Here is a 25,865-nt window from a genome sequence, read left to right as displayed (position 1 = left end):
CACCGAGAAACAGCATGGCAGAGAGGCGTGTTGATTGTCAAAAGCGGGCGTTGTCAGATAGGCTCGTGCCCACTAGGGCCAATAGCTGTCAAGTTCATAGAAAAAAACAACCAATTACTGTGTAGGAGTGTATAGCGCAGAAACGGTCTCCATTGTGGCTGTACACGGTGTATTTCAGCCGATGTTAATTAGAACCAAAATGGCTGCTTAAGGTCCACAGTTGAAGTAAGCGCTGAACCCTCTCTGCAATTGACGGTTTTAACGCCGAATAGGAGCTTGAGAGGTTATACTCAGTATCCAATCACATTGCAGCACCCAGAATCTTTGTACAGTACAGTAGAGAGCTGGTGTCCAGATCAACAAGCCACTATTTTGGAAGCTGTTTGACAAACAGTCACTCTTCTTCAGTTGATGTCAGTCGCTATCTGCGTTTCCAGCGAGACGTATCGCGCGTTAAACCGGCGCAAAACTAACCAGCCATAGCTCTGAACCGATAAGGTTGGATGACATCGTCGGCTGAACTTTAAAACAGCTAGCTCTTTTATATATATATATATATATATAATTTTCACAAGGCAAGTGTCTAGCAACTGTACATGCTAACGTTCTTTTTTCACTGGCCGAAGCTTTTCCAAATACAACCGAGATAGCAAGAACTTTCCATATTTAATTTGACAGCTTAACATTGGCGCTAACGTTAGCCAGCCTTTTTTTCACCAAATAGAGCAATTCGGGGATTATTTTTGTATGTCACACAGCCTTTCGTTTTGTTTTTGTCAACAAGCCGTCTTTTCTCGAAGAGCCAACTATAAAGCTGACGATATTTAGCTGGCATTTTGACTTAAAAGGGAACAAAGTAACCTTAGCTCCTGAAGAAGTGTTATTAGTGTCAGCCCTTACTAGCCAGCTAACACCATATCCTTAATTTAACAACCACAGAGGAAGTTTGGCTTTTCGAACTGACTGGTGCTGCATTCAAGGCCTTTAACAGTGAAGGACCAACTCTGTAACGCGCTCTCTCTGGCTCTTTAAAAATAATAACTGACAGAACAGCGAGCTACCCAAGTGTGAAAAAGAAGCAGGACCCTGAAGCAGCCTGTGTACAGCCACGGAATTCCTTTTAGGATTGTTAAATTATCAGTGTTATTGTTTAAAATGGCGGCGATCGGAATGGTGCAGATGTTGATCGAAGCAGCCGAGTACCTTGATCGCAGGGAACGAGGTAAAGTATCATTGTATTCTTTTCTACTCTTTTCTTATTCACTCTGTGCAATGTAACATTAACACCCCTCCCCCTCCGAATCACTCGGATTTAAGCACACGTCGTTTGATGCGTTCCTAAATCCTGTTGCTTCCCATTATTATTCTTATTACATCAAACAATCAGGCCATGAAATAAATTCATAAATGTCGAATTTCACGCATCGATTCAGCAGGCTGCATCACCTGCCCCAAACAGGTGCTAATAAATATGTGATTACAGGCGCATAATGCATACGTGTAAAGACAAACGGGCATTTGCATTCGCGATAATGAAAGAATGAATGCATATGTGGCAGATGTGCAGGGAGACATTGTTTTCGTGGACGCCCCTCCTTTCCTTCTGTTGTGGTTTGCTAGTGGGGTTTATTCCAGTTCAAGATGACATCATTGTCCATCCCGAGGAAGGGGGAAAGGGCTAAAAGATACTACTTGAGACCCATTCCCCGCATGCCTGCTAAAAAGCATAAGACATTGCTGCGGGATGCCAAAAGCTAAAGCTGAAATGTGACACATTGTGCAGTCTCTCCTTCTGTTCACTGTGGGTATATTTTCCATTGCAGGATTTCAGGACATGTGACCACTATGTTGTTTACTTGCTTGCAGAAGCTGAACATGGCTATGCCTCCATGCCGCCATTCATCAGCAGCCGGGAGAGGGAAAGTTTGAAAAGGAAAAGCAAAAGCAAGAAAAACACAAGTAGCAGGTAAAGGCAAAACTGTACATGCCTGATTGGTTTCCTGCTCTGCAACAAGTCGCCCATCACATCCCCACTTCAGGGGTCCCCCGCACCCCCCTCCCTCCTCTTCCCCTCCTCACTTCTTGGAGGATTAAGCCATTCTTCATCACACTAGTGTTTGTGTTTCAAGTCAAAATCCTTATTTGGTGCTTGTGATGTGAGGCTTGCTTTTTCATTTTTAAAAATTTTTTTTTTATGCATTTCTGTACTGTGCTTCCAGGTGGACAAGCTAACTGCCCAAATTTAAAATGGCAGGAAGTGCAGTGAGTTCAGAGATAGCAGCCTCATCCCTATTTGCATAATTTGTTATATTCACAGCAACGCTGTTGAAACAGCGACTTTGTGCTCTTGGCCAAACATGGTCACAATCAAACATCCAAAGCTTTGAAAAGGGTTATGACTGCGAGACACTACCTTGTTGTTTTGACATCAAATAGTGACCGGGTCAGACACACTGTTACAAACACCAATCTAACTGCAAAGAAAAGACAGACAGGCTAGGCCAATTTTATAATCAAAATAACATGTTAATGCCTTTTACGTAATATATCTGCAAAAAAAATTGTATTTGTATCTGATCATGTATTTTGCTGAGAGCTTATCCGTAGAAGCTTTCGGATTGTTACAGAAAATAAGTCAGCTCTCTGATCTTCCACTGTAAGCTATAGATACGGTTAGCGTCTGATCACCATATCTGCATTTCAGTCATTCCTGCACACTTTATGATGTTGATGAAAAATAGAACATAGGATTATGAATTATCTATTATCTTTTTTATCACTGACTGCCACAGTGAGAGCACAGCTGATGTCAGCTAATGTTTTAACTGTTAGAATTACCGCTTGCCTGTTGCATCTTTGTTTCTTCAACCAACACAAAATACCACAATACTTATAATAGTATTTTTCACGTATGTGTTTTACGTGTTCAGTTTTTAGTATACCTAATATAGTGAAAATATCAGCATTTATTTTCTTATTTTCTCATAGAATAACACTATCTGCAGTCAGTTTACTAATGGACAGTGTTCTTATCATGAATGTTTAGTCATTGGTAACCAGGTGACCCTTACTGCCTCATGTTGGTTTACCAGCTAGCTTTCAAGTTATGTTGCAGTTTTAGTGATCCCCATGCTTCCCCAGAGAGGATCTCTCCCAGGGTTGGACAGGCTCCAACTCCACCGTGTACAGCGAGTGACTACAGTTGTCCCTCTACCCTGAAGTTTCACTTGGAGATGGAAGACCTCTCTAAGCAGAATCTGCAGCACATAGAGAACTGGTTCAGCTCACTGACGCTGCATAGAAGAGCAAGAGCTAGTCTCACTAGCTGCATACTGAGTCGGTGGAGGTTGAGTTGGTACAAAGGATTAAAGACTTACTGGAGTAGCAGCTGATTGCATTGTTTAGTTATTTATTTGATTCGAAATATTTGCAGAGAAGAAAATTCTGATAAACAGTATTATATAATAAATAACCTATTATATGAGGTTGCCATGGGGTGCCTGTGCCATGCACCCCATGGCACAGGGTGCATGCGTACATGTTCAATCCATAGCTTGTATGAAAAAGATTTACTGTACGTAGGCTGAGTTAACATTTACATGATGTGCAGACTATGCCTTATCTGTCAGTGAAGTATTGATGGAAAAGCATCTACCAATGGTGGTAAAGGATTGTGTTGACTGACATATGACAGGGTGGCACATGTGCAAGAGGATAACCTATGCAACCAGAACCTGAAATATCTGCTGGTGTCCACCCATCAGCTCACCTTATATGTGGACAGGGCTTTAGAAGCGCTCCATAATCTGTCAACAGCACTGACATGCTGTATGCATAGGCCACTTTAGGTGTTGCTACCAAGTAATATTTTGTAATTCAGAGTCTAATGGCTAATTCATATATAACACTGCAGAAAAGGTCCTCTGATGTCACACGTATGTGTGAGTCTGTTAGGTTAAGATTACGTTTAGTCTTCCCCATGTGTTCTTTAAAGTATATGAGTGACAGATACAAACGTCATCCTGGCTTAAAGTCAATGACCCCACAGTAAGGAAAAGTGGGTCAGTCAAGGTGATGCAGAAGACATTTAAGTGAGTCCGGTGGTGGTGAGTCCGGGCTGCGCTTGTCTTCTAAGTGGACACTAGTCAATTTAGAGTCTCTAACCTGAATTCCGTAAATCAATGGTATGAGGACAGATTTGTGTTGCCTCCGCAATCCGTAGATCAATTTGCACTCTGCGATTGGACTCCAGTTTGCTGTCATGATCCTGTGTAGGAAGTTATCTCCTGTGTGTACAAACTTTACCAAAGAAAAGGCAGGTTTAAACTACTGCAGGTGATTGTTTCAACAGAGAGGATGAAGTAAATTAAAGGCTGTTGGAAACTGATCTTTGAGATAAAACAGTGACATCTAGGCACCTGCTTCTGTCCTTCAGTAAACACAAAACTGACATATTGTTGATCCCAACCTTTATGTGCCTTCTTTTCATTCAAACATTTTAAAAAAGCAGCAGATCAAAGAAGCAACTGATGAGAGCACCACCAGCTGTTTGCACAGATCCAGTAATTAATATAAATATTTTAAAGTGCTTGATGGTTCATATTGCATGAAGCTGCAATAAAAAGTTTCGATGCTACAGTTACAGAAGAGTTTCATAATACCTCTAAAAATATTTCAGAGACATGCTTTGTTGGTGAAACTGGTGTATCAGGTGTATTGCCATGAGGGTACACTGTTCATCCATTGTTCATCCGTCAGTGCAGAAAATATATGCTGGGGTGCATAATCTGCTTTGTGTAGGACTCATCTGATGTAGGATTGTAGGTATATTTTCTGGACTATCAACACTCTTTTCTACTCCTGTATTTGTATGGTTTTTGTAGCAGTTACATCTGCCTCTGATTTGATAGAAATCTAGACATTTTCCTGTTATTCCTGATCACTGGTATACTTTAAAAAAAAAAAACAACATTGTGCGGTTTTCTGTAAGTGGCTGACGTAACTAAAAGTAAACAATAAAAGAGGGAAAACTAAATGTGCAATGGAGGAAATGAATTTGGAAGAAGTTGAGGTGCATCTTGTGACTCATAAAGCTGACCAGCCTGACTCTGGATGGTTAATCTAATAACTTTGTGGCCAAGAATTCAAGTGTAGTCAAAAGAAAACAGTTTAGCCAACTTATAGAAACCAGCATCATGTCTGAAATATACATTTCCTGTCTTATCTATACAGTTATGATGTTCATACTAAATATGGTCAAAGGTTTAAATAATGACATCTGAGTATGTCCCAGTAATCCCAGAAAGCCAATTACTCAGGCTTCAGACAGTTTTTTTCTACTCTGGGATCTTTATCATGTCAGAGAGTGTATGCAGCTCTGGTTGTGAGCATAGAAGCTTCACCAATCTGCTGATCAGTCAATGTCTTTATGAGGGACAGTTAATCGGAGGAAAGCTTAGTTCAGAAAATTGTGGTGTTAAAGGAGAAGAGCTAAAAACGGCTTGTTTCACAGTTAATGAAGTGATGGAGCTGCACTAAGGCCTGCTATAAGATAAATATGAATTTAGGACATTTTTTTTATATTCACAGCTGTGTATGATGTCAATGAGAGTGTTAATGTTTGTCTCTGACACAATCAAGTTTGATTGTGATCTCAGAAGCCCCACCCATCTCCTCTGCAAACCTTCTCTTCATGTGGGGCAATCACAAGAAAGTTGTGGGGTAGGGGAGCTAAAGCAGCTTCTTTCGCGTGGATTGTGAACTGAACGGCGGCACAAAGGCCCATTAGGAGAGATATGTGACCATTATTTTGAACTGTAAATTATGCAAAGCTCCTCTGGTCTAGAAATAAATATATGAAGCTGAAAATATACAGCATTGGTCCTCTTTATTAAAGGAAACAACTGCTTATTCATTACATCGAGCAGTATATCAGTTGATTTCGACAAAAGTGACTGGGACAAATTTGGAGTGTGCTACCATTTCTGCTGTGATTTCAAAAACACAGGGTGTAGAGTATTGAAAAGACGTGCTTCTAACTCAGATCATGTCCTAGCATGTGTAGACTTACTTGGTTTGTTGCTATTTCTGGTAAAAAAAAAACCCAAAACAACCAAAAAACAACTTTTCGTTCACCAGCCTTTCCTTTTTCCATTTCCAGTTCTGAAGCATTTTTTTTCAGCTATTACTCATTGCTATTTAAGGGCAGCAGAATCACACGGCATTAATAAGGGTATCTCTGCAACGATGATTTGATGTAGTCGGATCTGACATTGTCTCTTGGTGATTAACAGTACAGAATAACCTGGGTTGATCTCTGCTGGAAAAGATCAAATCAATTAATTGGTGTTATTTGATCAGTTTTATGTTGTTTCTGCTGCTGATTCTGGTCAAATATAGGGCAGGCATTTATATTTGAATTTATACATATGCCCCTCCGGTTTCTGCCATTTCCCCCGAAGCGTAGATGTGTGAGTAGTAGTAGTGGGGGAGGGGACTCGCCATGTTTCTGGCGTGGACGTGTGCATGTGTGTCAGTAGTAAGGAGTCCACCCTCCCCCTCATTTCTCTCTCTGTCTCCCTCTCGCATTTCTCTCTCCTCACCTCCTCCATCCTTCTGTGTCTTTCCTGCTCTGCTCTCACTTTTGGCCGTCAGTGGAGAACAGCAGCGCCTCCATTACAGACAAGGAGAAAGAGTCCTCCCCCTCCTCACTCACAAACACACACATTCATACAATACGCAACTACAGTGCACTGTGGAAATTACACGAGGAGCTTGCCATAATCATTCTGCAGTCAACTGGTGCCTTTCGGTGGTCATCACGCCGTGTTGTTCAGGCTGATGCAGCTGAAAGAAAAGTGCGCTGGTGAATCGTTTGGCAGCAACTCTGTGATCCAGTATTTAACCTTCTGAGGACCTCTGAGGTGACAGTAGCTCATTTAGTGAGACTTGTTTGTTGTGTGTTTTCTCTATTTTTGGTCAGTGATTTCCTCTCCAAAAACAAATGTTGAGGTTGACCCACAAGCCAGTCTGTCACAAGGCTCTGTATAGTTCTGTGACAAAAAAGTACTTTCCCAAGATTCAGAAGCTTGTAGAACCACCTTTAAGCAATACCTCGAAGTAGCTGTCTCCTTATGACTTTATCTGTCTCTCACATCATTGTTGAGGAATTTTGACCTACTCGTCTTGACAGTATTGGTTCAGTTCATTGGGTTTGCAGGTATTTTTGATGCACTTCTCACTTAAGATTGCACCACAGCATTTCAGTAAGGTTGAGATCTGAACTTTGACACTGCAGAATCTTAATTATTTTCTTTTTAGTCGTTCTGTTTGAGCCAAGCTTTATCTGTCAGACAGATGGCCTCACATTATAATTCACAATACTTTATTATACAGAGAAATTCATGGTTGACTGAGTGATTGTAAGGTGTCCAAATCCTGTGCCTGCAACATAAGTCCAAGTCAGCACCCCTCTATAAGTTAATATGTGGTCTTTGGGCTGGCACTGTGTAGTATAGCCAAACATCTCCAATTTGGTCTCATCTGTCTAAAGGACATTGTTTCAAAATTGTTTGGGTTTGTTCAGGTGCAACTTTGGGACCCTAAACTGTGCTCCTATGTTCTTTTAGGGGAGAGAAGAGACTTTCTCCTGTCAGTCTTTCCAAATCAACCATATGTTCATTCTTTTTTGAACTGTACTGTTATGAACTTTAATATTTAACATACTAACTGAGGCCAGTAGTTTCTCTGAGCACTGCACAGAGGGAATTTGCTGGGCCATCTACTCTTCGAAAGATTGTGGCCCTGTGTTAACACACACCTGAGTGCTCCAGCCCAGCAAACTGCAAAAACCTCAGCTTTTATAGAGGTGCTCACACTTGGAGATGATCAGTTAAACAAATGCATTTAATTAGCAGCACCTGGCTGCTGTTTAAGATCTTAGTTCCTATGCAAGCAGAAAATGTGTGTATTTAGTTTTCTCCTGTGGAAACCTTCTTTTTCATATGACTGTACTTTAAGTAACTAGAACAGTGATGGAGTTGGAAATTAGCATAGCATGTCATCTTAAATATTGCTTCTGCATTGTGGTGGCATAGGTGTGTTTGGTAAAGTAGCAGAGAGCTATGAGGTGTCTCAGAGCCTGAAATCTAGCCTCAGTGAGTGGGATCACTTCCCTGCCAGCTCTGTTATGTCACTAGCGGCTGTCTGCCCCATACAGGAATGTACACTGGCTAGAGGGGGCCAAGTGACAGAGAGAACACCCAAAGCGAGTGGCAGAAAGACAGCCACACACATGCTGCAGTGACACGCTGCGACACAGTGAAAATATGGTCAACCCCGAGCTTTAAACCCAGGTTTGGCCCAGCAACTGAGATTACACACGAGGGGGCACCTTTGAGGTTGTGTTTGTGTGTATGTGTGTAGGCAGGACAGTGCATTAGTTTGCAGAGCTGGAAAAATGCAGAGGCTATTTTGGGATTCAGCATGGGGGTGGATGGTGGGGTTCAGGTGGAGGTTGAGTAGCGTTCAAGAATGTAGAGGGGATCTTCTTCTCTGCTCGTGACCTGCTCTCCTGTTTATCCTTTCTCTCACAGGTCAGACACATTTCTACCAAACCCTACACTTGACCCCATTTCTGTGTGTGTGTGTGTACGTGTGTGTGTTACAGATAGAGAGATGTTTTAATACTGCAATGACAGAGTCATGCTGGCCGCGAGCACACCTCTATCTCTCATTTTACCTTCACTGTGTTCCCCCCACCCCCACTCTGCTCAGGCTTGCATGTACAATGGATAATCAGGCAATATGAAGGGACAGAGTCCCATCTACTCCTGTTTCTGGTTACTGTTACTATGTTTACCGTCGGGCCTCCTCATCACGTATCTGTGTACGAGTGTGGTCCTTAAAAAAAGCTTCCACCATGAAACAGGCCTCAGGCATAAGAACACCCAGGCTTTTCTTCATTTTTTTTCTGTCTTTTTTTCCCTCTTTGAATCTTATTTTGTAAGCAGCTCCGGCTGTTCACAGACTCCCACACAACCCTTTCTCTCGTGCGCCCTCCTCTGCCTGGATTGCGGTGCATGTGGAGAAGGGGAAGCCTTAGCTTTTTTCATTTTAATCAGTGGCTTTTTTATTATGTCTGATTTTTCACATGTGTTTTGTTTTATCTCTGCAGGTCTACACACAACGAAATGGAAAAGAACAGGTAAAAAAAAAAGAAATCAAATCTCTCTGTGTGTTTGTGTTCTTCAATCCATGAAAATATCAATTCACGCCACCCCATGCCCTCCCACACTGAGGAAGTCTTTAAATTAGTTCAGTGCCAGTTCAGGTCCTGTAACCTGTAACATAATCTGAAACCTTTTTGAAAGAAGGTACATTTTTTAAAGTTCCAGATCTAAGGTGAATGCTCTCAGAGTGACTATCAGGATTTTAAAATTGTAGTAGGCGAATCTCTGGTGATGTGGTGTGACGTGTTCGTTGGTCCTCTTTTATGAGCCTGCTTACATGCATGAGTGGGCGATCAAAAGAAAAGCAGCGCGTATGTAGACAGGTGAAGCTGGACCTCAACTTTTTATCAGGTGAATTATTGAGCGCGATTCAGTGGACTCCTCGGGTTTATCGGTGAAGCCGCACAGCAGACCCGTGAGAAGCAGGATCCCTTCTGCATATGGATGGGCCCGACGTAGGTCAGATGCACATTAAACAGGCTCACATCACGCGCCTTTCTGGTGGATTAAGAAACCTACAGTTACGAACTAAGGCTGACGGCTCGCCTGTTGCATGAATGCACAAATTGCAGAGAAACTAGTTGAGCTAGATTACAGTCCTGAATAAACCTTACCTTTTCTCTTTTGGCGCGTTGCCATCGTGAAACAAAAGCACAAGTTTTATTTGTGTACTGCCCTGTTAGCTTATGTAAGAGGTAAGCTGTATAACCCGTGATAAGCAGAAGGGAGACGTGGCATATCTAGACATGGTGGACGTGTTGTTTTTTGTAAACTCGTAACTAATCAAGTTTGAATTTAGGTGATAAGGGGGTAATGAGAATAAAATGAGCTTTATGGTGTAGTTAAGTAATTTCTTTTGAGGGGGGTGGAAGTTATGATGAACAAAAGGAACTAAGGAGAGAATCGTTTCATGCTTGAACAGAGCCACTGTTTTGTCACGGTGCCCTCCTGACGCTGATGAGATGAACGACGGGGTCACGGTTGTATCAGGTGGCTCACTGTGCTCTCTGGCTCCTGAGAGCAGCCGATCTAGTTTCAGTGCTGCACAACTTGGTTGTCTTGACAACATTTTGGAGAGCATTCATTCATGATAATTTGGTTATGTAATGGAAATAAATGTAAAAGTTATCAGAGGAGATGGTTTACTAGCAAAAGGGTGGAGGTGAAAACATTGAACGGTTAGAGTTAGGTACTGTTGAAACTGTCATGACGCTCGTTAATCAATTCTGCTTCCTGAATTTGCTGATTTTCTTTTAGCTTATGTGAACATAAACTGTCCCAACAATTGATAAAAGCCATTTTTGGATGATTGTAAAGTCCTCAGTTTACATATGTAAAGCAATAGGAGTCATATTTTGATACAGTCTCTGTCACTCTCTGAGCTAGATGATCCAAACCAGCCGCTCAGTGGACAGGCTGAGCCCTCTGTATGTGTTTGTGGACACACCTCATACCCTGCAGTAAAACACAATTATGACCACTAGAGAACCTACTTAGTTAGTTTCTCCCACCACTAACGTGATGATGGAAAGCCATCAGTGGCGAGTAGTAAATTAGTCACAGCAGCCCACTGCTAGGAAAGCCTCAGGAGTGCAATGAGACCCAACCTCCCTTCCATCAGTATTGGCTTGGTTAAATTACTCACTGTTAGAGGTCAGAGGGCAAGAGCCCTGAAAGCGAGGTGATTTACTGCTAATCAGGCAAAGTGCACCAGCTGACCTAGTTGGGAGAAACCATTTTGGGTCAAAGGGGTGACGACAGCTGCAACTGCTTTGAGTATAACAAACTGAGGCGGCGCATTTACCTCATTTTGGACCAGACACATGCATTCAGGTCAGTCGTATGCAAGTGTGAAACAAGGCCAGAGAAATGTAGGCTGTGGCCTGAGGCTGCAGCTCCACATTTACTGTATAGTTACCTATTGACACAGTGAACCAGAATAACCTGTCACTGGAATAGCTGTGTGTTAGGACCACGCCGTAGTGTTTCTCTGAATCGCCATGTGACTCGTGCTGTTTGAGTCTGCTCTCTGTCAGTGTTTAACAAACATTAGCCAGCCCTTATTATGTCAGAACAACACAGGCCGGACCATTTCCATGTTATGTAATGACAGTCTGCATGTCCTTTGGACTGAGTCAGCTGAGAAGCAGGCACTTGGCTTCAGCTGTTTTGTATGTGCGTGCAAAAGCTCTGCTCGCCGATTGTGTGTTTATCTTTTTAAAGGGCAAGGGGTTGAGAATATATTTGTGCGCTTCCACTGCCCAGAGTCAAATCAGCCTCGTAGCTCTCCATGCGCACCATTTGAATAAACTCTTTCCGGCAGTGACGCTCACGTTAGGATTATTTGCAGCAGACAATAAGTGAGCGGCTCAGCCGGCCAGCCCTTCAGCTGCACAGTCAAAAAAAAAGAATAAAAAGAAAGAAAGAAAACAATTTTTACACTCATTCTCAGGAAGAGTCTGACGTACACACGCCCACTCGCTCAGGCAAACACAAGCGCACAGACACGTACACACTGTGACGAGGCTGGAGCTGGAGGTGTGTGTTGTGTAACAGCGGGGTCAAGTGGTCACCAACACCCACCAGACCTTAGAAATTGCCAAGGCTGCCAGCATTGAGGGGCATACAGGTGGAAACAGAGGCTGTGAACTGTGTATAGGTGTGTGTGACTGGGGTATAAAGGGCAAGTGACATCAATCATCAGTTGCAGTTCTGAATATATGGTGCAGATGGCTTTCTGGTTTTCTTCTTGTTTAAGAGGACCGTTGGCGCACATCCTGTCGAGCTCTATTATGTAATAGTTAACACACTGCTGACTTCCTGAAACATACAGGGCGCCTCTTTCCGTTTGCTCCTACCTTTATACTCTTTGATCCCAAAGGTTGCATTAAAGAGGAGAAAGTGTTTAGTGGCTCCAGTCTGACAAATACTTGCAGTAATGACACCTGGTTGATGAGGCCTGAAGAGTACAAAGGCAGTTCACTGCAGCTTGTTCCTCATATTTGCTTTGATGCTAGGAACTTATCGGCTGGTATTGCTTCAGCACACGCAAATCTCCTCTTTGAACTAACTCAATTTGTGTGAAGTGGACAAAAAATTCCACCCTGACTATGACAGTTACTGTCACAACAAGGAAGTATTCCCACTCTATTTAATGCTTTAACTTCCTGCTGAAACAGAAAGGATCCACTGCTGCTTGTAATCACCTGCAACAAGTAGAGACAAGACATACCACAGATGAGGGAAAAAAAAAAGAGTCCTGTCCTCACAGCAGTCTGGCGCAGAAATGCTAATTGGTCCTAATTATCTGGCCATGTCACTGTGCAGTAGTCATGGATACATATTACATCACTTTAGGATTTGGTTTGTTGTGCTTTTTAAGACTGCCGTTAAACTTGTCTAAATGTGAGCATTCAGAATATGCGTGCTACCAATGAAGTAAAAGTATACCTGGATAGAAAAACTCAATGGAACTCCATCAGTCATGGATTGGCCAGTACTTCAATAATAAGTCCAACATTGTTAAAGCAGTGTGGGATTGTGTTGGCAGAGAACAAGAGGCAGCCAACATCCAAAGAGCTTTGAATGCCATCCAAGAAGGCTGGAGAACTAGTCCTGAAGAGTACTTGAAGAAAGACAGGAAGCCGTGCCTAAGGCAGTTCAGTCTGTGTAGAGGAATAAAGGAAGGTGTATTGGCTTTCAGACTCATTAGAATTGTCCAACACTGATTTTGCCTAATATACTGTATTTCCATGTGTGTTTGCACGTTTGCATAAGTCATTTCACCTATTTCCCATGTTCCTAGAAAAGTCTAATGACACAAGACTGATTCGAGGCTTGTCAGAGTAAAAGATGGCAAAAAACGCTGCCGTTATAATTCACCTGTTCATTTGTCAGTATTTGGAGAAATGTAAACACAGTCCTTTCAGGGCTCTTAGTATGAAGACAAAATCTCCCCTGGATGTATTTTAAGAGGTTGCTTGTTTCCCCTCAGTGAAAAATCTGAGGTCCTTGAAGCCCAATCATCCAAGTGAATTTTAAGTAAAAGGTCAATTTCAATACAAGAGTAGAACTTCTTGTAGAGAGAAAAAAACAGGATAGTTTAAGATATTTGCATTCAGCTTTTCAAAGCTCAGGTAAAGACTAGTTTTTATCAGGGATTTTCAGATTTCAGTGGCCTACCTTCTTGTTTTGTTTTTGCTTTTTGTTTTTCTGTACATTTAATAGCATCTTCCACCTTCATTTTTATCTTTCCTCTTCAGACGGGCACATCTACGACTGTGTTTGGAGCGCTTGAAATCCCTCGTTCCCTTGGGACCAGATGCTAACAGGCACACCACCCTCAGCCTGCTGATGAAGGCCAAAGATCACATCAAGGTGCGTGGATGTGCGCATGCACCACTCACCTAATCGGTGTGAAGAGGGCAATTTGTTGACCGCTGCGGTTGCTGAGTGTGTTAGTAATTGCGTGTTTCAGTAGCTGATAAGCTGCTGTGGACACGTACACAGGAGCAGATTAGGAGCTGTTCATGAAGCACGCCGTTTTCTCTCCTTCTTCCTTGCAGAGGTTGGAGGAGGGCGAGAGGAAAGCTCAGCACACTTTGGAGCAGCTACAACGGGAGCGGAGACACCTGAGGAGGCGTCTAGAGCAGCTGGGAGTGGAGAGGACCCGCATGGACAGCACCGGCTCCACTCAGTCCTCTGATAAGTCCGACTCCGACCAGGGTGAGGCTGCACACAGGCAGAGCTGTGGCCAGCTCAGACGACTTTGTTACCACCATGTTACACCCCGGCCTAGGCAACCGGGGTGCAACGTAGAAAAACAAAGATAAGGAAAATAAAACTACGAAGAAAAACACTAAGGCTCTCCACCAAAATCCCAAAAAGTGTCTCAAAACGAATTTATTTACATCAAAACACAAAACGTCAAACTATTTACAACGGGGGGAAAGATCGCGACCATGACATACTGAAACACAAGGCTTAAATACATAGAAGGAGCAATCAGGGAATGGACCACAGGAGGGAAACACAGCTGGGGCAAATTAGAACTGACGAGACAAGGAAAACGTAAACTGAACACACTAAGATAACACAGACTTTCAAAGTAAAGCAGGAAATACATAACAGTCACGCAAAAACAAAACACTGACACACCGAAACGTAACATTTCCCCCTACCCAAAAATCAAACATGTAACCCCAAGTGAAATGTTTTGATCAAAAGCGGATGAAGGCTGGTGGAGGCTGGAGCGGTCCCACGGACCCTCCAGCAGACGACGAAGGCTGGAGCGGTCCCACGGACCCTCCAGCAGACGACGAAGGCTGGAGCGGTCCCCCGGACCCTCCAGCGAAGACGGATGAAGTCTGGAGCGGTCCCACGGACCCTCCAGCGAAGGCAGACGAAGGCTGGAGCGGTGCCTCGGACCCTCCAGCGAAGGCGGACGAAGGCTGAAGCGGTCCCTCCAACGGACCCTCCAGCGAAGACGGACGAAGGCTGATGAAGGCTGGAGCGGTCCCACTGACCCTCCAGCAGACGACGAAGGCTGGAGCGGTCCCTCGGACCCTCCAGCGAAGACAAACGAAGGCTGACGAAGGCTGGAGCGGTCCCACCGACCCTCCAGCAGACGAAGGCCGGAGCGGTCCCTCGGACTCTCCAGCGAAGGCAGATGAAGGCTGGAGCGGTCCCTCGGACCCTCCAGCGGAGACGGACGGCGGAAGCGGAGGCAGACGAAGCTGCTGACGGCTGGAGCGGCCCCTCGGACCCTCCATGTTACACCCCGGCCTAGGCAACCGGGGTGCAACGTAGAAAAACAAAGATAAGGAAAATAAAACTACGAAGAAAAACACTAAGGCTCTCCACCAAAATCCCAAAAAGTGTCTCAAAACGAATTTATTTACATCAAAACACAAAACGTCAAACTATTTACAACGGGGGGAAAGATCGCGACCATGACATACTGAAACACAAGGCTTAAATACATAGAAGGAGCAATCAGGGAATGGACCACAGGAGGGAAACACAGCTGGGGCAAATTAGAACTGACGAGACAGGGAAAACGTAAACTGAACACACTAAGATAACACAGACTTTCAAAGTAAAGCAGGAAATACATAACAGTCACGCAAAAACAAAACACTGACACACCGAAACGTAACAACCACATGCTTTTATTCATGTCACTCTTCACATGTTTCATGTCTGGAACCTCCGGGCAAATATTCAGATGGTTTAACATCTTCTCTCAAAGCACATGAAAAAAATATGGAGGTGAACCGTTGTGCAGGAAGTTCAGAATAGGCATCATTTTATTGTTCTTGTGTCAGGTATTGTCTTCATCATCATCACTAAACACAATCTTCCACAGTGCAAAGTAAAGCGTCTTAGTAAATACACTGCTTATAAAAACACACTCATCAGATCTTAATGTGAAAAAAACATTCTGGATATCTATACTGATGTGGATGAGGTAAAGTGTTAGGAATGAAAGGATGCTACATTTCTTGATACAAACAAAAGTGATCAACCTACAGAGCGCTCAATTTAATAATACCCCAAAAATCCAAGTGAAAAAAAATTATGCATCAAACGCCTCCGTTCTGACAAATGTCATTGCAGCAACTCCAAATGATACTCAGCAGTTTATACTGAGTGCCATTTATGTGGCATTCATTGTTGTTTAGTCATATGGTTAATGTCCTCCCTCCAAAGCAAATGATGTAAAAGAGGAAAGAAGAAACATGGAGAAGTAATAGTTTGTGGATCATATGCATGCTTGATGATATCAGGGCATGCTTCTAATGAGACAACAGATGATGTCCTGTACATTTCCTCCCAGGTCTGGACCAGGACGTCCCTGATCTCCTGCTCTCATCTGTAAAAACACACAGGGCGACAGTGGTGGACATGCCAAATCTGCTACTCTATGGCAAATGCCAATCAGCTCCACAGTGCTGTGTAGTTAGCACCAGGCCCAGTGGGAAACCTCAGTCCGCGCTCAATGAAGTCTGATTGTTTGGTCAGACACATTCACTCCAGCGGCCTGTTTGGAAGTCATTTGTAGCTCTGACAGTGCTCCTAGCACAAATGAGCACTGTCAGTGTTCACTTTTTCTTTTCTTTTTTTGTCTATTTGGACCGGGTTACAGGGACATGACATCAAACAACCTGAATGCATTAAGTCACTCAATAAAAGAGCAAAATCAAAAACCTTTAAATGGTTAAAATGAAAACAGATCTGTGCATGTGTCACCCTTATGCTGTGTAGCTTTGTCCCTGTTGTTTAAAGGGGATTTTAAATACAGGAAAAAAGAGCTTTTGCAGGATGTGCAGAGCAGGGAGTTACCAGCTGCTGCTGCTGCTGCTGGCTGTACAGGTTCCACCATTAACTCGCACTAGTTGTTTAATTAGTGTTACTAGTAATAATAACATCCTCTCTATAAGCGGAGAAACTTGAGTAGATGAATAATATGACATAGTTGTCATTCAGCTCTTTAATGGTGTCGTGTTTGTGTTCTTGTTGTTCAAACAGAGGACCTGGATGTGGACGTGGAGGGGATGGACTACCTGCTGGGTGACTTGGAGTGGAGCACCAGCAGCGTGAGCGACTCAGGGGACGAGCGAGGCAGCCTGCGCAGCAGCTGTAGCGATGAGGGCTACTCCAGCGCCAGCCTGCAGCACGTGCAGGACACTCAGGAGAAGGCTAAGCAGCTGGGCTGCAGCCTATAAACAGCACTCGTCACTGACCCAGCACCCACCTCTTTCCCTCAGCCCCCTCACCACTCCTTGGTCCCGCTCCGACCTCACCTCCCCTTCCTGCCCTTCTTCCTCCCTCTTTACCAGGACTGACCAAGTCTGAGGCCCCTCCTCCAGCTGGGCCTCCGCGGACTTCCTGTCTGCACACCGACCTCCATTCAGACTGCAACACCTCCAAGACATCCAGCCCATCATCAGCGGTCAGTCTTTAGGGTGTCCCCCGCTCTGCTCCGCACCGATAATACGAGCGGGACGTCAAAGACACTCCACCCCCCCCAACCACCCCTACCCCCATCCGACAAAAAAAACACAAAAACAGAACACAACTTTCAGCCAGAGAATGTTACCACACAATGTCCCACTGCCTCTTTTTCTATGCCTCAAGAGCCATGGGAAGCACTTATGAGATTTCACCCATACTTCACACACATAACATCAACTCGCACGTACACACACATACACACACAGACCGCTCCATCTCTCCCAAAGGTGTGATGCTGACATGGTGCGGGGCTTTTTTTGTTTATTTTTTTGCTTTTGCGTCCCGCTCACCGGTCGACCGTATGTGCATGGTACTTTGCACTTAAAATAGCTTTTTTTGTAAACAAAACTATCACCTTTTTCAAACACTGTCCCTTAGCAAAGCCCCACCCAACCCTCCCGCTGCAGCCATGGCAGCAATGCCACCAGATGAACTGAGTGTTTGAAAAACATGTCAGTCGGCAGACTTTGTGGACACTAAACTAGAGCGCGCGTGTGTGTGTGTGTGTGTGTGTGTGTGAGTGATGTTAAACTGTCGACAGCAATACGTCCCTCAGTACTCGGGCTTTGGCAGGCAGGCTCGCAACTGCCCTGTAATCTTTTGTCCACGCCTGCCCTTTAGAGCAAAAAGTAACAGAAAAACCGACAAAAAAGAAAAAAACAAACAAAAAAAATTGTGCAGCATGAGATTGTGACTGGGGAGGGTTTTCAGGGGTGGGTTTGATTGTTTTTATGCCGCTCTCTGATGACGGGGCATTTATTTTATTTTTTTCAAACATCATCCCTTTCTTATGTGTGCTTGTCATGGATATTATGAACACCAGCCACTGGGCCCAATACTGGTACGCTCTGGCGGGTGTTGGTACGTTTTTGTACACTACTTCTTCACTGCCCCATTCACCAGGTATTAAACAGGAAGGGAATCTACTGAGAGCACATTCCACTTATGTAAAGAAGACAGGCAGGTGAGGCTGAGAGCATTATTTCATTACTTGTTGTTGTTTTGGTTTGCGATGTTCCTACCAGTTATTTATGAAGAGAGTCCAGTTTGAGATGAAGTGAATCACTCGGAAATACAAATGGTCGGCTTTGACTTTTCAACGGGAGCGCGCGCGCACACACACACACACACACACACACACACACACACACAGGATCTCTCTTTCTCTCTGCTCACAGCTAAACTAAATCAGTTTTCTCTCCCTCGCCTTGCCTTCATAGCTATTTATTGTTTTAGCAGAAATATATACCTTTTAATGTAAATAGTTTACAGAAAGAAGTGTCTATCAGCAGATGTATTTATTAGATAAATCTATAGATGAATATACAAAAACAATCTATTTAATTAGTTATAGCTTATGTTCTTCTTGTGAGGTTTGAGAGTTTCCTATATGTAGTTTGTTTGCACAGCCTAGTCAATCCATAAAATATTGAGAAATGTCTCTTTGTGCCTCGAGGCTTTAGTGTCTGTCTGAATTCAGCACGGTGCTCCTAGGAAGTGATTTCTTTGTGGCTGATTCTGATTTTTCTTTTAGCCATTTTCGAAGCCCATAAGAGAAGGATAATGGGACAAAAAAACTGAAGAACTTAAAAAAGAAAATGATTAGAAAGTAGAAAAAGCGAGAGGAGCAGGTGTCCGGGTCAAGCGCAGTGGCGCTGCCGGTTTACCTCCCAACACCCCTTTCCCTCCCCCACGCCCGTGCCTCAGACAAAATGGCTCTTGAGCCTTGTGAGATTTTTTTTTCTTCTTCTTTTTCTTTTTACCCCACCTCTTCCTCCTCCTCCTCCTCCTCTTCGCGTGTGGTTCCCAGTCATCACGGGCAGGGACAGGAGCGCAGATCTGTTGTCGTTTCTTCTGAATGTACGCGTTATCAACCCCTGCAGTCGTAGCAGCACGGTGCCAAAAGAAGCTCCCTGCGTGTTGTGCATGCGCCACTTGCAGATCTCAGTTTAAAGCATGATGATGGTACGCCAAAAAACACAAAAACACAAAAAAAAGGAGGAAAAAAAAGGAAAGCAGAAAAATAGATATGAGATTGTTTAGTCGTTGAGTGTCGAACGCTGCTTATTTTTGTCCAAACGGAGAGGGACTGTGCAGCCACGCTAACCAGGTGGGGGTTGGGGGGGTGGGGGTGTTGAAAAGTAGGTGTGAGTGGGCAGGTGTGTTCACTGTAATGCCATCTGTCGGTGCATACGTGTGTGTACAGTATGTGAGCGTGTGTGTGTGTGTGAGTTTACTGCATTATTGTCTTCAGAGATGTATTTTTTTGGTAGTAGAGGGTGGGTGATTTTAAAAACATTGTAAATCCATGTTTCTGTTTATTTGTTTTATTTGAAGAAGAGCATTAATGTCTTTCTGTGGTAGCCACCATTTTTTTTTCTCTCCTCCCCATCCATCGTCTCATTTCTGTCTTCCACTAATCTCTGTGTGTGTGTGTGTGTGTGTGTGTGTGTGTGTGTGTGTGTTTGTGCCATGCAACCATGTGTGAGCAATACACCCTCCTCCACATGCTGCGTTGGCATCAGTGGTTCAGGCAAAGTGTGTGTGTGTGTGTGTGTGTGTGTGTGTAGCTGGGCAGTGTACTGTATGTGTCAGTGATCACATCGCACCCCTCTCACTTCCAGTACAAAGACCCTGGTGCTCTCAGCATCTGCCTTAAGAAGCAGGTGTGGAATCTCTCAAAGAACAAGACTACAGTCAGACCAGTTGTTTAAGCTACAGCTTTCCACATCAGGGGAAAACTCACGTTCATGTGTATATTTGGCTTTTCTTTTCTTTTTTTGCACACTTTTATCCCTGCATACAAAGCGGCTCAAAACGGACACACCTGTTACGGCCTAACAGACGCATACAGTGTGTTTACGACAACAGCGACGTGCATCACAAAGGTCATTCCCTTCTTTTCTTCTTCGTGACGGGTCTCAGGCGTGGTGCTCTCATCGCATTAGACACAAAACACACAAGACAACACCCCCTCGTCACGGCTCCATCGAACATCGTCGTCACCTCCTGCCTTTCTTCTCAGAAAGGTCAAACGTCTGTTTGCTGAATAATAACATTAAGGTTTGTGCACTTAACTTTTTAAGAAATTGGAGAATTTGGACACTGTCTTCTAAAGAAATCTCTTCAAATGTAAGAGAGGGGAGAAACAGCCCCCCTTTGATAATGAATCGTTGAGCAGCAATTTATATTTGCCAGTGATATTAAAATGAATTAAACATTTGAAACCCTTGTTTACCTACCTATCTCCTTGTCGTGGTCTTTGTTCATGGTTTGTGATTATTAAGCATACGGGACGAGAACAAATGGAGGCTGTCAGGGGAAATCCAGCCCACCGGTTTCTCATACAATGGGTAATTTTCACGTAGAGGTTGAGTAGACGGTAATGAGGAGCATTTTTTTTGTGTGTGTGTGTGAAGATAATATAAAAAGAAAGCCTTAGCAGGGGCTTGATCCTCGCCAGCCATCCATTGTGTTCCAGAGTAATCTGTTGGCCAAATCCCATGTTTGTGTGATCACCGCCATCTGACTGCTGCTCTACAGGCAACACACACGAAGCTAGAATGGAAAAAGAAAGAGGGGGATGGGTTTCCTGAAAAGGCTGCATCCCTTCATGCTGCATCTAATGCAAGTCCTCTCCACCCTTTGCATCCACAAACAATCACAGTTCATGTTGTAACTGACCAACAAGTACCTTGACCTATCATGGCAGGAAAAGCATGGTAAATGTCGAATTGTTCAACAGTAACTCAACCTCTTTGAACACACAACATGTCGACTCTTAAGCCAGCCAGAAGACCACATCAGGGGCCACTCCTGTCAACTAAGAACACAAAACACTGGCTACAGTTCACACGGGCTTACCGAAGTTGGATACTTCTCTGCGCACCAACTGAACATCATGGAAAGGCCTGCCTGAGTGTTGTTAGTGACCACATCCATCCCTATATGGCTGGCTGCTTCCAGCAATATAACCAGCCACAGTGGAAATGCTATCATATCATGTCAACACAGACCAAAACGTCTGAGGAATGTTTCCAGCACCTTGTTGAGTCTATGCCACTATTAATGCAGTTCTGAAGGCAAAGGGGGGTCCAACACATTACTAGCAATGTGTAACTAATTAAGTATGTTATGCTGACACAGATCTTTTAGTGACAAATCTACACCAGGCATCCCAAACTTTATGTGATGTACTAATATATCAAAATGCTAATGACTGAGCTGAATACCAATGTTAACCTTTGAAATCCTTAGGTCATTTTTTTTATAAATGAACACAATACTTTTAACAGGAAATTTGGTAAACTCTGGCAATTTCTGTGAATGTACAACAAAAACCAATTCTGAGCAATAAGCTAACATAGGCCAGCAGACTGACTTGGATAATTTACTCACCTTATGTGGATACGGTTTTTCTTGTCAGGCCTATAACTACACTTCAGTAGAGAACTGAAAAAAAACCCTCTGTGTTTGAGAACTGTGGATTTGTGAATTTCTGTGGTTTTGAAATACATTTTCCATGTACCATTCTTGCTTCTTATAGAATCCCTGCTGTTTTATGCATATGTTTTTCCTATAACAAGTCTGGACTGCAGGTATGCCAGTTTAGCATCCAGGCTCTTTGGAGTCAGGCTGCTGGAATGCATGCAAAATGTGGCTTGACATGGTTTCACTGAAATTAAGCCCTTCCTTAAAAAAATGCAATTTGAATGGTGCTCCAAACCGTGCCATTACCAGTGACTGTGTGTTAATGCATCCTCATTGGTATATATGATTAAGATATAATAACCAACTACTGTATTTGTGCCATTTATTGGGGTCTCTGAACAAAAAAGAAATACATTCATGTTATTTATCTTAATAAATCATTTGGTTGAATCAATGAGGCTTTCATCTTGTTCACCTCTTCCAAGTGATGCAAAATGATTCAGTCCACCTGCACTCTGGCTGCTTTTACAGCACAGCTAATTTATTATAAATAGAGAACTGCTAATGTGAATCCTGAGTCATGTCTTTCCCCAAGAAAGCAAAATCGAGGAATCAAAAAGAAGAAATGAGAGGTGGAGAAGCAGTAACTGAAATTTAAAGAAACGTGACCAGAGTAAAACCTTTACTGCTCTCAGCATTCATTAGGTATGATAAGTAATTTTCTGAGGCTATGTAATATAAATAACAATATTGTAATGATAAATAAATATACATTGATGAGCATGTAATTACTCCAACAAGCTGATATAGCCTCATAAACATATAAATAATCCATTAAAAATACAAAGCAGTGGGCACCAGTTTGTGTAAGCCACCATGTTGAATCACCATCTGGAATACAGTGGTCGAGATGGACATCTCAGGCACTGTAGCTTGCCTCCACCAGTGTATGAATGTGAGAGTGAATGAATAGTGGTATTGTAAAGCGCTTTGGGTGCCTAGAAAAGCGCTATATAAATCCAATCCATTATTATGCAATACATCACAGATGGAGGAGAAAAGAACTTGCAGACGTTCATGTGCTGTGGAGACAAATGTTAAGTTGTTTCTGCACCTTTAGACTCAAGATATGAAGGATAATACCTTTGTTTTTTTTTTTCATCTAAGAAGGGGTCCTCTTCCCCAAAGAAGCATAAATGCGAAGGACGATGCAACAGGGCGATCCTCTTTCTCCTCACTTCAGGCCTCATGTCTTAAACTGAAGTCAGAGCTTCAACACACAAAAACGTGTATAAACACAGTTATTTATTCCTGATATTGTTGCTTATTATCAGTAGATTATATTCACAACAACAACAGCTGATTATAAGCTAACATTAGGCTAGTTAGGCATAATGTTAGGCTTGAGTATCCTTTAAAAAAAAATCAGTTTTCCTTATGATAAAAAGTTTGATTACATTATCACATCCTATTAGATTTTATTATTAAGTATCCTAGTCCAACAATGTAAGACCAACTTCAAAGAAAGTTTAATTAACACTGGCTCACAGCAGCTAACAGAGCCTAACAGCAACTATCGGAGGTTAACAGGAGCGAGAGAGTGGGGGACACAGAAAGGGAGAGAGACATGATGGGTTTGGGAGAACACACCAAGACTACCAGAGCATGACAGGGAACAGACTAAATGAGCAAGAATCAAAGGCCTGGAAATACTAATGACTAAACTAAGAAGAACAAGGAAACGAAACAATACCAAGAGGGAACAAAGAAACGCTGGATCATAGATCGAGAACCATGACAATTCTGGCTGCCAGGCTGTGAGGTATGCAAGGCATTTTAAGGAAGCCAGTGCTTTTCAGGCTGATGAAAGAGCTGTTTAAATACCACAGTGACTTCTTAATTAGAAAATGAAAAAACTTAATTTTGCTAGCTCTAATGAAACACCATCAGGCAGCACACCAACACACCTGCTCTTAAGGGTTTTCATGTTTTACTAAATCACTGAGATATCTGCAAGACCATTAGACCGCTGTGTTTGACATGTCTAACCTTTGTATTGGATGAGATCAAAGAAGCACTTACAGAAAACAGTTAGCATATGTCATGTAACCAACAAACACAACCAAGCTACTTTAGTAAACACAAATAACTTTGCACTTATTCAAACATCACACTTTATGAAGACATTATATCCAATAGATGGAGAACAGTATGAGGCTGAAAGCAGGTTAAGAGGCGAATCGTAGTCCTGTACACTTCATTCTTATAGAGGGTGTGTCTGTGCAGCAGATAGTGAGCATGAAGATATGATCGAGGACAGTGGAACGATAGTGAAGAGAGCATGGGAAACATGATGAGAGGATATAAGTGAACCATTACGCTGAATCAGGACAGCAGTGTCATTTTTCCCATTTCTGCAAATAAAACACATTTCTAGGGTATCGGCATTAAATTAGCATTTTACTGTTTTGTTTTTTTTATACCATAAAGAAAACAGAAGGAAAGTGATTTTTCCACAAAGTAACTGTAGACTACAGTATGTTGTGAAATGTGTGGAAACTGTGCAGACTTATGGACATATCACAGATTTTTAAAAATCAAACTGGTATAGGAACGGTCATAACTGGCTATCCTCATCACCACTGTGGTTTACTGTACTGTTGTCAGTGCAATTATTTGTTGAAAAATTTTGTGAGAGGTGTGGATCATGAAAGCAAGAGGGCTCACAGAGACTGCTTATTTAAATGGCCACAGTCTGGTGCTCCAGCCCTGCTTGTTGATAACTGAGCTGTGTGTCCTAGCTGTCAAAGGCTTGACACAGGCTCAGCACAGTTGAATGATCAGGACAGTCCACATCTGCCTGACGGAAACTGTGTGCACACTCTGAAATGGGTTTCTAGCTAGCTAGCTAGCTAGCTAGCTATTGCTAGTTCAAGACCTAAGGCTGAGCCAAGTACACTCTCCAGCTAAGTGTACTGACATAACTCAGTTGCTGGTGTGTTTGTAGCAATGGTATTGACTTGTGTGTAAATGTTTGTTTGTGGGTGTGTATCAGGGTCAGAGGTTTACTGGCTAACCTGTCCACGTCCTAATTTGCCAAATAAGTCAAATCCAGCATCTTATCCAGGACCTGGATAAGATGGACCTGAACTTAAGTGGACCAATCATACGCAACCTCACACAGACCTGGATGGAGACATCTAATACAGGCACACACCTACATGACACACACACACACCCAAGGATCACAATCAAACAACAAATGACGTGCGCCATGGAAACATAACAACAAAAACCTCACGAACAAAGAGAGAGGCAACTTCAGGGATTTGATCATTTGTGGGCGACAAGTCACTAATGGAGTGTACATAATGAGTCGCTCCACCCCACTCACTCTGCCCACAGACGTGGTGGCTGTCTGATGGTGATCATTAAGCACTTACGTATGATCTGTATGTTTACTGTTATCGGCAATGTCTGACGTTTCCCATTGCCAACATGAAGCTATAAGACACAAATGGCACACGGCTCACACAAGCTATACTGCAAACAAACACACTTCTTTACAATTTTTACTCAACTGATGTCTTTGAATCTAGTTTTTCTGCAGCTGCTTTGCCATATTTCACTTAAGAGCTTTCACACAGCATACAAACATATAGTTAACCTTCAGGAGACTGAAGTCAAGTCGCAGGAGACAAGACCTTTGAATTTTGTGTCGAAATCAAGTTTTTGTATCAATGAACAAGTCACTGTCGCCGACACTGTGCAAGCCAGGACGGTTAAATTGCTTAGATACTTTGTCAAAATGAGTGCGCGTTGGAAGTGTGCTCCTCTGATTTCCTGACAGGCTTGTCATACTTGTTTCTCTCCCACTGAATACCTACTGCACCAGTCAATTATTCTTCCACGGATGACTGACTGCTATTGTCTGTCACAGTGAATCCTCATTGGATACTCACTTCATGGGCTCAAGGTTTTACGTTCCACTTGGTAATAAAAAAGTGCAAATGTGCGCTAAAAACAGCACTTTTTCTACAATGTTCGCACAATTCGGTACGATACGTACTCAAACATGTTCTATAATACTTTTAAAACAGAAAAGTATGGGCAGTGGAAAAAAGTCATCCTCTGTGCAGCGGTAACAAATTACTGCTGGGTATCACCGGACATCCTGACACTGTCTGT

The 25,865-nt window shown here is 43.0% G+C and overlaps 1 protein-coding gene across 2 annotated transcripts; it reads left to right on the top strand.

Annotated features, from left to right (window-relative positions):
• The first annotated feature begins 25 nt into the window (after nt 1-25).
• mxd1 (MAX dimerization protein 1) lies at nt 26-20,491 on the top strand. 2 transcript variants are annotated; one of them, XM_026187117.1, is made up of 6 exons: nt 26-1,222; nt 1,867-1,966; nt 9,176-9,205; nt 13,493-13,607; nt 13,796-13,955; nt 16,761-20,491. In XM_026187117.1, exons 1-6 carry the CDS (start codon nt 1,156-1,158, stop codon nt 16,955-16,957), a joined length of 669 nt encoding a protein of 222 aa, XP_026042902.1. In that variant the 5' UTR covers nt 26-1,155; the 3' UTR covers nt 16,958-20,491. The 2 variants fall into 2 exon arrangements, with proteins under 2 accessions (XP_026042902.1, XP_026042903.1); XM_026187118.1 differs by lacking the exon at nt 9,176-9,205.
• The last annotated feature ends 5,374 nt before the right edge of the window (nt 20,492-25,865 follow it).

Source organism: Astatotilapia calliptera, chromosome 12, assembly GCF_900246225.1.
Source record: "Astatotilapia calliptera chromosome 12, fAstCal1.2, whole genome shotgun sequence".
NCBI lineage: Eukaryota > Metazoa > Chordata > Actinopteri > Cichliformes > Cichlidae > Astatotilapia > Astatotilapia calliptera.
The sequence above is the reverse complement of the archived record's forward strand: the minus strand, read 5'-3'. Positions and strand labels throughout refer to the sequence as shown.

Bases quoted from the DNA above. Each gene is read 5' to 3' on its own strand.
- mxd1 (XM_026187117.1), top strand. From the start codon at position 1,156: ATGGCGGCGATCGGAATGGTGCAGATGTTGATCGAAGCAGCCGAGTAC. The intron at 1,223-1,866 runs GTAAAGTATCAT...ACTTGCTTGCAG, and splicing joins CCTTGATCGCAGGGAACGAG to AAGCTGAACATGGCTATGCC. The intron at 9,206-13,492 runs GTAAAAAAAAAA...TTTCCTCTTCAG, and splicing joins AACGAAATGGAAAAGAACAG to ACGGGCACATCTACGACTGT.